This window comes from Nerophis ophidion, linkage group LG27, assembly GCF_033978795.1.
Source record: "Nerophis ophidion isolate RoL-2023_Sa linkage group LG27, RoL_Noph_v1.0, whole genome shotgun sequence".
NCBI classification, from domain to species: Eukaryota; Metazoa; Chordata; class Actinopteri; order Syngnathiformes; family Syngnathidae; genus Nerophis; species Nerophis ophidion.
This window is the reverse complement of record NC_084637.1, coordinates 21,035,887-21,051,607: the sequence shown is the minus strand read 5'-3', so window position 1 is coordinate 21,051,607 and position 15,721 is coordinate 21,035,887. Positions and strand designations below refer to the sequence as shown.

General features: G+C 35.7%; 1 protein-coding gene across 2 annotated transcripts in view; it reads right to left on the bottom strand.

Moving 5' to 3' along the window:
- Positions 1–15,721, bottom strand: part of prex1 (phosphatidylinositol-3,4,5-trisphosphate-dependent Rac exchange factor 1) — a 216,356-nt gene that overhangs the window by 26,812 nt on the left and 173,823 nt on the right. For both annotated transcript variants that reach the window (XM_061889796.1, XM_061889798.1), the window contains exons 25-28: positions 13,131–13,380; positions 9,731–9,952; positions 1,518–1,606; positions 588–670 (exon numbers count right to left, since the gene is read on the bottom strand). In XM_061889796.1, coding sequence (XP_061745780.1) covers positions 588–670; positions 1,518–1,606; positions 9,731–9,952; positions 13,131–13,380 — 644 coding nt within the window. The remainder of the gene's footprint in view (positions 1–587; positions 671–1,517; positions 1,607–9,730; positions 9,953–13,130; positions 13,381–15,721) is intronic.

Below are 15,721 nucleotides of genomic sequence, written 5' to 3'. Positions count from 1 at the left end.
TTTACCCCCCAAAATATTTCAAAGTGTAATATTTGATGTAAAGTAAATGGAACCTTAAATATTTCAATAATTCATGACATTTTATTTTTCAAACGATGAAAGTTTAAAAATAACCACAACAATTATTGTGGATCCAAACGGTCCCACAATTTTAAAAGTGTTAAAAATAAGTATTATTATATATATATTTTTACTTTCAACGCTTGAGTTTCTTGATCAACTCCAGACCTAAGTTTTTATTTATTATTTATCTATTTATCGAAACATTTGATTAATTTTGAATTATTCTAATCAGGTGTGTTATTAGGTTTTTTCATGTTCTGTGCCCTTTTTTTTAATCAAACACATAAACTCTATATTTAAAAATAACCACTAAAATTTTCAGGGATCCAAAAGCTTCCCACTCATAAAACTGTAAAAAATAAGTGTTTTTTGTTTTTTTTAAACTTTCAACGCTCAAGTCTCTCAATCAACTCCAACTTATTTATTCATCGAAATATTTTATTATTATTTTAACACACACAAAATCATGACAACACTGCCCCACACACGCACACGCACACACACACGCACACCCTCACACTTACCTGGTTGAACAGATGCTCCAGACAACCATGTAACTTGTCCTGCTTGTCTGAGGGGATCCTCATGTCGCACGGCAACTCGTCTCCTAGCAACAGGAACATTAATTGTTATATCTCCTCAAAATTAAAACAACAAACTTTTTCACACTAAAAACAAAACATGCGGCGGCCATTTTGATATTTTTCTTTTTTCAAAACCAATATAATATTTAATTTTTTTTTTTAATCATTAGAGCTCCCCTCAAGTTTGACTCAGAATGATCTTTGTCATCATTTTGTAAAACATATTTTTTTATTTTCAACGCTTAAATATTTGGATCATTTTCACATTTATCAGTCCATATAAAACGTTATTTTTTATGCTTTTTGCCCGTTTTTTTATGGCAAACACACAAAATATACAACATTTTCCCCCACTAAACTTTCCAAGTGGAATATTTGGTGTGAAGTAAGTACAGTAGGGAAGGGATTTTTATGGAACCCATTGCTGGGTGAATCTCGTGTGAGAGGAAGAGGGGGGATGGAAAGCGCCTTTCTGCTTAGCAAACATACAAATTATGAAATATTCTACACCCAAAATTGTATCAAAGTGCAATAATTGATTTGAAGTAATTGGAGCCTTAAATACATCAATCATTCATACCAACATTAATTTTGATTCATTATTATTTTTGGAGAAATGACAGTTTTGTGTTATTAGAGTCGATATTGCAAATTTTTAACCTTAACTTTTCACCTGTTTGCTCTTTTATTCCCCCCTTTTTAGTTTGTAATAGACATTTTAAAACGTGCCTTTAAAAAATTAGCTGCTTGAGCCAAACTTTCTGTGGTGGTCCGTGGCACACAAAATAAAAACTAGCAACAAGCCCTGTATTTTATTTTGAAAAAGGGACTGATAGTGTGTAAGTGCAACGAGTAAAATGACTTGGCTACCTGAGCCCATCTCGTCACTCCCCAGGTAGGAGCTATTACTCCGCACGCTCGTGTAGGACAGCACAGAATCCCGGTTGCTGTTGCATTCACTGACGGTTAAAAAAAAACAGAAACCACAGTTCAAACACAACACACTTGTGCAAAGTTCACATTTGACTTGATACATATAGCAGGAGAAGCAGAGCATGTTTGCCAACTGTTGATAGTGCAAACTTTAAGAATTGTCATCACACTTCAACATCTCTAACATTAGATGCTGCCTCTTTGCTAGGTTGGCATTGCAAATGAAAATATGCTCTTAATTGTCTTATCCTGGATGAATAAATGTTGAATACAAATAAACTGGGAAGTAACTGTTTGTATATGACATTACCCAGATTCATGGAGGTTTTAATATAAGAAATTACAGAAAAGGGTGGGCGCCACTGTAAAGAGGGGCAAAAATACGGGGGGAAATGGGAGGGAGGACAGGTATGGATGTGAGGACATGCCTACATTACACAAAAAAATTACTAAATGAAGGCAAAATATGTTAACAAATAAAATATTTTCAAAAATTTCTATTGACAAAATGTTGTTGTTTTTTTTTTACAAAAAATTACAACAAAGAGTGATAATTTGACAAGATTAAAAAAAAAAAATTACATGCCAACGAATGATTTTGGGAAAGTATAATATATTACAAAAATACTTCTACCGATAAAACGTTTTTTGTGTGTTACACTAAAAACACATTTTGACAAGAGTAAATGCAAAATATTACAAGACTAAAAATATTGTTATTAAAAAAAAAGAAATAAAAGTTCAAACAAAAACCTTAAAATCTATTTACTTAGAAAAAAGGGTTTACATTTGACAAGAAATGGTGTTAAATCTCAACAAAAACGTCATAATCTAACAAGAACAAATGCAAAATATTACAAGACTAAAAATATTACATGGCAACAAATGATTTGTGACAAAAAAAAATCCAATGCAGTACAAAAAAGTATATTTTCTACCAACAAAAACATATTTTTTAATCTGAGTGTTGTAAAACTAAAACAAAAAAGTCCTAATTTGACAAGAACAAAGGCAGAAATATTATAAGACTCAAAATATTTCATGTTATTTAAAGAAAAAAAAAAAAGACACTTCAATATTTAACAAAATACGTATACATTTATTTCTTCTAAAAAGTTTTTTATATTTAACAAGAAATTGTGTAAAATTACAATAAAATAATATTACAAAATGTTACATATGAAAAATAACATTAAAAATAACGTTTGGATATTCTACAAAAAAAATTTGGGGGAAAAAACTTTTTTAAATTTGACAAGAAATTGTGTAAAATTACAACAAAAAAGCCAATTTCATAAGAATAAAAGCAACATTTTACAAAGTGTTACATATTATTTTAGAAAAATAACATCAAAAATAACATTTTAAATATTGTTCCCCAAAAATATTTTTTATTGAAAAAAAAAAAACGTTTTAATTTTGACAAGAAATTGTGTAAAATTACAACAAAAAACACAATTTGACAAGAATAAAGGAGAAATATTACAGGTCAAAAACTATTGTGTTATGTAAAAAAAATAACATTAAGATAATGTTTAAATATTCTACATTTTTTATTTTATTTTTCTATTAAAAAAAACGTTTTTACATTTGACAAGAAATTGTGTAAAAAAAATAAAAATAAATCATAATTTTAACAAGAATAAAAGCAAACTTTTACATGGTGACATACTATTTTAGAAAAAAAAAATGCAATGTATTGCAAGACAAAAAAACGTTATTGACAAAACTTTTTTTTTTAAATTTGACAGAAAATGTTTTAAAAATACAATAATTTAAAAAAATGACAAGAATAAAGTCTAAATAATAAAAAAAACTAAAAAGATTACATTAACTTAGAAAAATAATATTAATTTATTACAAAAAATATTTTACTGGAAAAAAAAGTTATTAAATTTAAAATTACAAAAACATTTACTAGGGTGACCCCACCTCTCACCCAAAATCAGTAGGGATAGGCTCCAGCTAACTCCACCCCTAATTAAAATGACATATTAATATGGACGGGCCATATAGAACAAATTGCAGTGAAACTTGCAAAGAGACATGTAACCAAATAATAACATATGTAAACATTTGACCCAGCAGATTTGCGCACATTTTCAGTAGACCCAAAATAAATTCAGAAAAGAACCAAACTTCATGAATATATTTTGTTACCAACAAGTATGTGCGCCAATCACTCCATCACAAAAAAAACAAGAGTTGTAGAAATTATTGGAAACTCAAGACAGCCATGACATTATGTTCTTTACAAGTGTGTGTAAACTTTTGGCCACGACTGGCGACGAGGTGGTCAAGCAAATGTTAGTTTGGGCGGGATGGAGGACGCGCCCCAAAAAACCTCAACACTATTATAGTGCAGCAACCTCCAATAAGTAGGTCCTTGCGGGTGGGGGTGGGACCTGACACACACACACACACACACACACACACACACACACACACACACACACACACACACACACACCGCCAGTTCAGACCCCCAATAAACATTTTGAAGTCATTTTTAGCTCCTGCATGTTTGATGACAACGCTAACATGTGGAAGCAGTTAGGGGGGGTCATTGTGACTTTGAAAGACTGGCTTGTGTTCTCTTCAAAAAGTCTGCTTTTGTCACGCCTGTAAGCATGTGAACTCTGGTGTGCTTCACTTCAGGTCACATGCCAAGATCACAAGGTCAAGGAGCAGTATTAGTATTAGGTCACAAGGTCATGGAGCAGTATCAGTATTAACCACGCAAAAAAGTTTACATTTCCTGCAAACACTTAAGAAAAATGTGTTACAATATTAAAATATAAAAATATTATTTTTAAAGAAAAAAGTTTGTGAAAAAAATACAAAATAAAATTCGAAAGCTATATATATGTATGTATGTATGTATATATACATATATATAGCTTTTAAATTGTATTTTGTATTTTTACAAACTATATATATATATATATATATATATATATATATATATATATGTATATATGTATATATATAAAGGTTGTAATTTTTTTATGGTCATAACATTTTTCATTTTATGACAATAGTTGTAACATTGCTTCAAAATGTCTTAATTCTACAAGAAAATAGGCAAAATGTTACAAGACTCAAGGTAATACAATAAAAAAAGTTATTTTACAAATAAGGTTGCAATTTTACAAGAAACTAAGTGTATTTTTTCTGATTAAGAACATGTATTACAAGAAAAATGTTGAAACATTTTATAAAAATAAAGACCAAATTTTACAACACTAAATGTGAGATATTACTAGAAATAACATTGCGATATCACATGAATTTAAAGAAAACAAAAATAAGTTTTACTTTCACTGTAAAATGTGTAATATTTTAAATAATGTCAACATTTTACTAGAATAACAACAAATTATTAACAAATTGGGGCTGAGATAGGCTCCACCACCCCCCGCAGCTCCGAACGGGACTAGCGGTTCGAAATGGATGGATGGATGTCCTAATTCTACAAGAAAATAGGCAAAATGTTACAAGACTAAAGGTAATACAAGAACCAAGTTATTCTTCAAAAATAAAAGTTGCAATTTTACAAGAATCAAATTGTATTTTTTCTGATTAAAAACATGTATTAGGTCACATTGTCAAGGAGCAGTATCGGTATTAACCACGAAAAAAGCTGAAATTTCATGCAAACATTTAAGAAGAAAAATGTGTTACAATATTAAAATATAAAAATATTTTTTAAAGATAAAAGGTTGAAAAAAATACAAAATACAATTGAAAAGTTATATCATAGAACAAAAGGTTATAATTTTTTTATGGTCATAGAATTTTAAATTTTATGGCAAAAGTTGTAACATTGCGACAAAATGTCTTAAGTCTACAAGAACATAGGCACAATGTTACAAGACTAAAGGTAATACAAGAAAAAAAGTTATTTTACAAAATAAAGTTGTAATTTTACAAGAAACAAATTGTCATTTTGTATAAAATGAACAATGTTGTAAAATTTTATGAGAATAGAGACCATTACAACATTAAAGATGTGATATTACTACAAAAAAGTTGCAATTTCACAAGAATTAAATAAAAATCTCATTAAAAAGTTTTAGTTTCGCTGGAAAATATGTAATATAAAAAAAAACATAAAAGAAAGTTATTAACAACAAACAAATGTCTTAATTCTGCAGGAAAATAGGCAACCTGTTACAAGACTAGAGGTAACACAAGAAACAAGTTATTTTCCAAATTTAAGGTTGAAATTTTACAAGAAACAAAGTGTATTTTTTCTGATTAAAAACATGTATTACAAGAAAAATGTTGAAAAATATTGTAAGAATAAACACCAAATTTTACAACTGTAAAGATGTTGATTGATGTATGTATATACATTCATGTATGTATATATGTATATACATGTATGTATGTACATACATGTATGTATGTATGTATATGCATTCGTGTATGTATGTATGTATGTATATGTATGTATGTATGTATATGCATTCATTCATGTATGTATGTATAGGCATTCATTCATGTATGTATGTATTTGCATTCATGTGTGTATGTATGTATGTATGTATATGTATGTATGTATGTATATGCATTCATTCATGTATGTATGTATATGCATTCATTCATGTATGTATGTATATGCATTCATTCATGTATGTGTGTATATGCATTCATGTATGTATGTATATGCATTCATGTATGTATGTATATACATTCTTGTATGTATGTATATACATTCATGTATGATTGTATTTACATGTATGTATGTTTGTGTATACATTTAGTGTATGTATGTATATACATTTATGTATGTATGTTTATACATTTATGTATGTATGTAGATACATTCAGGTATGTATGTATATATGTAAGTAAATGTATATACAGACATACACACATACATTCATGTATCTACATACAAAAATTCATGTATGTACACACATACCTTCATGTATGTACATACATACATTCATGTATGTACATACATACATTTATGTATGTACATACATACATTCATGTATGTACATACATACATACATTCATGTATGTACATACATACATTCATGTATGTACATACATACATTCATGTATGTACATACATACATTCATGTATGTACATACATACATTCATGTACGTACATACATTCATGTATGTACATACAAAAATTCATGTATGTACACACATACCTTCATGTATGTACATACATACATTCATGTATGTACATACATACATTTATGTATGTACATACATACATTCATGTATGTACATACATACATACATTCATGTATGTACATACATACATTCATGTATGTACATACATACATTCATGTATGTACATACATACATTCATGTATGTACATACATACATTCATGTATGTACATACATACATTCATGTATGTACATACATACATTCATGTATGTACATTCATGTATATATGTATGTATATATATGGACTCTCGCGACTGTGTTGGATCCATTGTGGATTGAACTTTCACAGTATCATGTTAGACCCGCTCGACATCCATTGCTTTCCTCCTCTCTAAGGTTCTCATAGTCATCATTGTCACCGATGTCCCACTGGGTCATCATTGTCACCGATGTCCCACTGGGTGTGAGTTTTCCTTGCCCTTATGTGGGCCTACCGAGGATGTCGTGGTGGTTTGTGTTGTGGTTTGTGCAGCCCTTTGAGACACTAGTGATTTAGGGCTATATAAGTAAACATTGATTGATTGATTGATATTACTAGAAATAAAATTGCGATATCACATGAATTTTAAGAAAACTAATATAAGTTTTACTTTCATTGTAAAACTTGTAACAATTTAAAAAATGTCAACATTTTACCAGAATAAAGACAAGTTATTAACAAATTGTTAACAAAATGTCTTAAGTCTACAAAAAAATAGGCAAAATGTTACAAGACTAAAGGTAATACTAGAAAACAAGTTATTTAAAAAAATTTAAGTTGCAATTTTACAAGAAACATTTTTTTTTTTTTAATGTTGTAAAAGTTTATAAGAATAAAGACCAAATATTACAACATTAAAGGTGTGATATTACTAGAAAAAAGTTGTATATTCACAGGAATTAAATAAAAATCTCATTAAAAAGTTTTAATTTCACTGGAAAATATGTAATGTAAAAACAAAACATACAAGAAAGTTATTAACAACAACAAAATATCTTAATTCTACAAGAATATAGATACAATGTTACAAGAAAAATATTTACTTTAAAATTGCAATTTTACAACAATAACATTTTATTTTTTTCTGATTAAAAATATGTATTACATTAATTTAAAAATATATATATTTATAAGTATAAAGGCAAAATATTAGAAGATGAAACATTTTATATTACAAGAAAAAAATGCAATATTATAAAATATATAAAAAAATCCAATTAAAGTTAAATTTTACTGTAAAATATGTATTATTAGAATACAAGTCAACATTCTAAAAGAGAAACGTTAATACATGACTCAAAGGTGTTAGATGGCAACAAAAAGTCTTGCTTTGGAAAAGTAACACGAAAAAGTTTGTGATATTGCAGCAAAAAACTTGATATATTTCACAACAATGTATAATATATATATATATACAGTGTATATATGCAGTCTATATATATATATATATATATATATATATATATTATATATATATATATAATTAAAAAATATTACATTATTTTACAACACAAAAGTTATTTGAGAAAAGTAATGTTGCAATAAGACAAGAAACAAATGTTATATTATATTATTTTACAACAAAAAAGTTATTTGAGAAAAGTAATGTCCAACTCTTGATTCTGAGCGCCAAGCAGGGATACATATATATCTCTCTCTCTCTCTCTCTCTCTCTATATATATATATATATATATATATATATATATATATATATATATATATATATATATATATATATATATATGTATATATATATATATATATATTAGAGATAAGCGGATAGGCAATTATATCATCCGCAACCGCATCACAAAAGTCGTCATCCACCCGAATCAACATTTTATCAGAATCGCAACCGCCCGCCACCCGCCCGTTGAAATTCATCAGAGGTCGGCCACCTTTACCACCCAAAGAGCTATTTAAACCCGTGTCACAGAGTAAAGAAGACAATGGGAGCCGCTAACGTCCTCGCATATATCCAAAGGCTTTCATCTTGATGACAAGAATAAGGGCGTGCTGTGAAGCCATTGCTTTTGACACCTACAACATGTACAAACCGAATGTTAGTCCAGCAACATGTTGTATGCAGCTTCCGCAATCACACGTACAAGATTGAAAGGCATACTGGGTGATACAATACCCCGCCCACCTTACCGACGCACGGGGGTCGGTGTAATGTGTTTGTCATTCTTGTTTTGGTGTGGCTTCACAGCGTGGCGCATATTACTAAGAGTGTTAAAATAGTTTATATCACAACCATTAGTGTACTCTGTGTCCCCCAGTATGCCTTGCAGTCGTGTGCGTGTGTCTGCAGAGGCCACACACAACATGTTGCTAGACTGTCAAACAGATCGTACATGTTGTAGAAGGCGACAAAGCCAATGGCTTCATAGCACGCCCTAATACTTATTAACTGGGTGACTGTCGGCAGTCATTCTAGAGAATGTTTGCGTCTCCTATTGTCTTCTTCGCTATGTGACACGAGTCCTATATGGCTCTATGAATGGTAAAGGATACCGATCCCTGAACCATGTAAATCTGAATGGGTCAACCGCCACCCGCCCGAATCTAATTAAAATCTATTTTTTCGTCGTGTCACCCGCCCGACCCGCGGTTTATCCGCGGACTCCGCGGATGAGACCACAAACTGCGCATCTCTCTCTCTCTGTCTCTCTCTCTCTATATATATATATATACACACATATATATATATATATATATACACTACATATATGTATATATACATACATATGCATAAATAGTGTTAATTATACATTTGTATACTTTTTACTTTTTTATCTTGATTAATTATGGTCATTTTGCTATTCAAAAAGTGAAAATTGAGTTGAGTATTTATACATATATTTTGGTGAAATCTAAACGTAAAAGTAGCGATATATTCAAATAAATATTCACGCCTGAACAAGTCAGCTCTGATGTGACAATGATGGACTTGTGAAAAGATGGCGTCACCTATACGAGTCCCTGTAGCTCATGGTGTCTTGACCCGAGTCCTCCTGGTCCTCCTCGTTCACCTTGAAGCACACCCTCTTGATGCCCCCTGGCTCCACCTTGTCCTGCTCACAGGGGTCCTCGCAGGGGCCCAGCGAGGGCGGCTGACCCGCCTCGTACACAGGTGGCTCCGCCCCTCCGTCCACTTGGGGCTGAGTGGGCTCGGTGATGGAGGACAGGAGGCTGAAACGCAAGAGAGTCTTTTTTACTACTTTGTCTCCGAACACTTTTTCACGCCCCCCCCATCAGGAACAAACCTCCTTGGATGCAGTCCTTTACATAGGTGACAGACATTTTTCACGCTCCCTAGGATGACAAGCATTTTTCTACACATTCTTCCACATAGGGGGCAGGCATTTTTCATTCCCCCCAGGGAGACCGGCATTTTTCACTCACCCATAGGGTGAAAGGCCTTTTTCATGCCCCCCCCCAGGATACAGACATTTGTCAGCCCCCCCCCCCAGGGTGGCAGGCATTTTCCTACGCATTCTTTGATATAGGAGGCAGGCATTTTTCCCGCCTCTGAAGGTGACAGGCATTTTTCTACGTACTCTTCCACATAGGGGGAAGGCATTTTCCACGCCCCCCCCCCCCTAGGGTGACAGACATTTTTCACGCCCCCTTAGGACACAGACAGTTTTCACGCCCTCTTGGGTGACAGGCATTTTTCACGCCCCCCCTAGGGTGACAGGCATTTTCTACGCATTCTTTCAAATAGGAGGCAGGCATTTTTCACGCCCTCCCCAGGACACAGACATTTTAGACACATCCCCAGGGTGACAGGCATTTTACTACGCATTCTTCCACATAGGAGGCAGGCATTTTTCACACCCCACCTAGGGTGACAGACATTTTTCACGCCCCCCCAGGACACATACATTTTTCACACTCCCCTAGGGTGACAGGCATTTTTCTACGCACTCTTCCACATACGGGCAGGCATTTCTCACGCCTCCCTAGGACACAGAAATTTTCACACCCGCCCCCCCTGTGGGGGACAAACCTTTTTCTACACCCCCACTGCCCCCAGGGGACTGCTATTTTTTCACGCGTCCCCAAGGGGCCGCCATATTTTTAGAACTTTCACCTTCCACTGGGGACATTATTTTTCTACACCCCCGTCGTCCCCAAGGGACTGCCATTTTTTTCACGTCCCCGGAGGCGTCGGACACCCCCCCACCCACCACCCAGGTGACATATATTTTTCACACCCCCTTTGGACACAGACTTTTTTCATGCCCTCTTGGGTGACAGGCATTTTTCACGACCCCCAGGACACAGACATTTTTCGCGCCCCCCCCTAGGGTGACAGGCATTTTTCACGACCCCCAGGACACAGACATTTTTCGCGCCCCCCCTAGGGTGACAGGCATTTTCTACATATTCTTTCACATAGGAGGCAGGCATTTTTCACGCCCCCACCAGGGCACAGACATTTTAGACACACTCCTAGGGTCACAAGCATTTTACTACGCATTCTCCCACATAGGAGGCAGGCATTTTTCACGCCCCCCCCCCCCCCAGGGTGACAGACATTTTTCACGCCCCCCCTAGAACACATACATTTTTCACACTCCCCTAGGGTAACAGGCATTTTTCTACGCACTCTTCCACATAGGGGGCAGGCATTTTTCACGCCTCCCTAGGACACAGACATTTTTACACCCGCCCCCCCTGTGGTGGACAAACATTTTTCTACACCCCCACTGCCCCCAGGGGACTGCCATTTTTTCACGCGTCCCCAAGGGACCGCCATATTTTTAGAACTTTCACCTTCCACTGGGGACAACATTTTTCTACACCCCCGTCGTCCCCAATGGACTGCCATTTTTTTCCACGTCCCCGGAGGCGTCGGACCCCCCCTCCCCCCAATCCACCACCCACCAACTAGGTGAGATACATTTTTCAGGCCCTCTTAAGTGACAGGCATTTTTCACGCCACCCCAGGACACAGACATCTTTCACGCCCCCTCCCCCCTCTCCCTAGGGTGACAGACATTTTTCACGCCCCCCCTAGAACACATACATTTTTCACACTCCCCTAGGGTAACAGGCATTTTTCTACGCACTCTTCCACATAGGGGGCAGGCATTTTTCACGCCTCCCTAGGACACAGACATTTTTACACCCGCCCCCCCTGTGGTGGACAAACATTTTTCTACACCCCCACTGCCCCCAGGGGACTGCCATTTTTTCACGCGTCCCCAAGGGACCGCCATATTTTTAGAACTTTCACCTTCCACTGGGGACAACATTTTTCTACACCCCCGTCGTCCCCAATGGACTGCCATTTTTTTCCACGTCCCCGGAGGCGTCGGACCCCCCCTCCCCCCAATCCACCACCCACCAACTAGGTGAGATACATTTTTCAGGCCCTCTTAAGTGACAGGCATTTTTCACGCCACCCCAGGACACAGACATCTTTCACACCCCCTCACCCCTCTCCCTAGGGTGACAGGCATTTCTACGCATTCTTTCACACAGAGAGGCAGGCATTTTTCACGCCCCCCCAGGACACAGACATTTTGGACACACCCCTAGGGTGACAGGCATTTTACTACGCATTCTTACACATAGGAGGCAGGCATTTTTTACGCCCCCCCCCCCCTAGGGTGACAGACATTTTTTACGCCCCCCCCAGGACACATACATTTTTCACACTCCCTTAGGGTGACAGGCATTTTTCTATGCACTCTTCCACATAGGGGGCAAGCATTTTCCCACCCGCCCCCCCTTGTGGGGGACAAACACTGTTCTACACCCCACTGCCCCCAGGGGACTACCATTTTTTCCCGCGTTACCAACAGACCGCCATTTTTTTCACGTCCCCGGAGGCGTCGGACACCCCACCCACCACCCACCATCCATCAACTAGGTGAGATACATTTTTCCCGCCCACCGCAGGTAACACAACTTTTCAGACACCCCCACAAGGGATATATTTTTTACTTTCCACTGGGGACAGACATTTTTCTACACCCCCGTCACCTCCAAGGCACAGCCATTTTTTTATTATTGTCTTCACAAGGAAAAGGATCATACATTTTCTACCACCCTTCCCTCAACCCACACGCCCCCATACCGTAGACCCAGGGTGACAGACCTATTTTCAAGCCCCTCGTTGTCCCGCTGTCCCGTTGAGTGTCTCTGCCAGGAATTTTCTCTCCTCTCTATTCTTGCACCGCTCCATAAATATTTGGGCCCTAAGGAATGTACTTATTTGGCCAAACTGATGACATAATCCTGACAACTCCCAACATTTTCCCACATTTGTTTCCCTTTTCGAGAACGTCTGCTTGAGAACAGCCAGCAGTGTCCGAGTTTAGCCGAGAAGATCTAGACTAGAATGGCGAGGACTCACACGTCGATCTGGGCCACGTATTGCTTCATCTCCCTCACGGCCACATCCAGCCGGCTGTACAGGTGAAGGTAGGCGTCCTGCGTCTCCGTGTCTTCCTGTTTGAGCAGGAAGCTCAAGCCACCCTCCGTCGGGCCCTCCACTCCGTTGGGGGACTCCTCGCTGTCCTCACCATCCAAGCCCGTCGAATTCCAGGAGGGGGCGCCCATGCTGGTCACGCAGTGCTGCGTGTGCGACATTGGGTTCAGCTGGGCTGGTGGGCAGAATAGAATTATTATTATTACTTTTTTAATCTCATTATTATTATTATCACTTTTGTATTATTATTATGGCTATTTTCATATTATTATTACAAGTATCATTATTATTATATTATTATTAAAACATTTTATTATTATCATTATTATCATTATATTATAATTATTACCTTTTTATTATTGTTATATTATTACTATTTTAATATCATCATCATTAATAAATTATTATTACTGTTTTATTATTAACATTATTATTATTATTATGTTATTACATTTTTAATATTGTCATTTTTATTATTATATTATTATTACTTTTATATTATTATTATCATGAATTATTTTTTTATTATTATTATTATCAGACATTTTGTCTACACACTCATCCACACAAGACAGATTAATATTTCACAGACCACCTAGGGAACAGACATATTTTCACGCTCTCTCGAGGGGACAGACAATTTTCTATGCACTCTTCCACATGGAAAACATGCATTTTTCATGCTCCCCCTTGGGGACAGACATTTTTCTACGCTCTCCTCCACATAAGACGGAGGAAGATTTCACAGACCACTGAGGGCACAGACAATTTTTCACGCTCCCCCTAGGGGACAGCCATTTTCCCACATTCCTTCCCCCTTGGGGGAAAGACATTTTTCTACACAACCAGCCCCAGGGTACAGCCATTTTCTTCACGTCCCTGTAGGAGTAGAATATATGTATATATATATATTAGTGAAAGTTAAAGTACCAATGATTGCAACACACATACTAGATGTGGCGAAATTATTCTCTGCATTTGGATCTCAGGGCGGACACTCTAACCACTAGGCCACTGAGTAAGTCTCATATATATATATATATATATATATATACATATATATATATATATATATATATATATATGTATATCTGTGTTGGCCCTGCGATGAGGTGGCGACTTGTCCAGGGTGTACTCCGCCCGATTGTAGCTGATATAGGCACCAGCACCCCACGCGACCCCAAAGGGAAGACGCGATATATGTATATATATATATATATATATATATATATATATATATATATATATATATATATATATATATATATATATATATATATATATAATGTATGCACATATTATATAATTGCAATATAATGGATATATAATTAATAATTAATACAATTGGATAGAGTATTTTTAATGTTAGACTCCCACATTGTTTACTTCCGTGACGACCACCTTAAAGTTCTGTTATCAATCAGATTTATCAAGCAGCTAAAATGTGCCAAACACGGATAAGTGTGGAGCAGTGACGTGCTGTCAGGGGAGGCAAGTGAGGCAGTGCCTCACCTGCACCAGGTGGCTTAACCATGAGATGTTCCAAAACAAAATAATAAAATAAAATAAGTTTTAATATTTGGTTTATGCTTTCTATGTTATTTTGGTGTGGTTCCTGTATATTTTGAGAATTTTCATGGTCAAAATTGGGGAAATTCCATGTTTCCGGATCAAAACAATGCTGCAGATGAGAAGTGAGGCAGACACAGGAGGTGCCTTCACGGCTACACACAGTGTGTATTGGGCGTGCGTGCGAGGGGGCGCATGCTTGTTGCCACGTGGAAAAGGCAGGCCTTGAGGCACCAAGTACCTCTGCCTCAAGGTAGGGGGCGATATATTGTCAACTTGCAGTTCAATGCCTCAGCAGTACTCTGACTCGCCACACCGGGAGAAGTGGGGGAGCTCAAGCTAGCAGACACAGGTCTTTCTAGCGGAAGCCAGCATTTTTTTCTTTTCTTTTTTTTTAAACTGTATTTATAACAAACATGGCATTTTTTATTACAGTAACTCAGCGTTTGTGGGTGTTTTTTTTTGTCAGATGCAAAAATATTGTTTCATTTCTTGGAATAATTGAATTAAATGAATGTTTCTGCCAATATGGAGGATTATATACTGTATCCAAGATTAAATACTTCTTTAAACTGGACTTTAAGACAAAATGAATGTGATCATACAAAGTATGTTTTCATGAAAGATAGCTATTGCTGCTTCAGACACAAATACAGAAAGGTAATATTCACTCACAATACTTGATTTATTTTGTTAAAAGCAAATGGGACCAAAAAGTATTTAATAACAACTTCATGAAATAGTTTTTGGACCCATTTATCATATCATAATATCCTTATGATAACGTTTTTATGAAAGCGAATAACTCCCTTTTTTTCCTGTAACTCTAATGTGCAACCTAAATCAACATTGACTAGAGCTCCACAAATGAATTTAAGTAAAAAAATAAAAAAAAAGAAGAAAAAAAAAAGTATGTATGCCTCACCTGGTGTTTAGTTCACCGCACG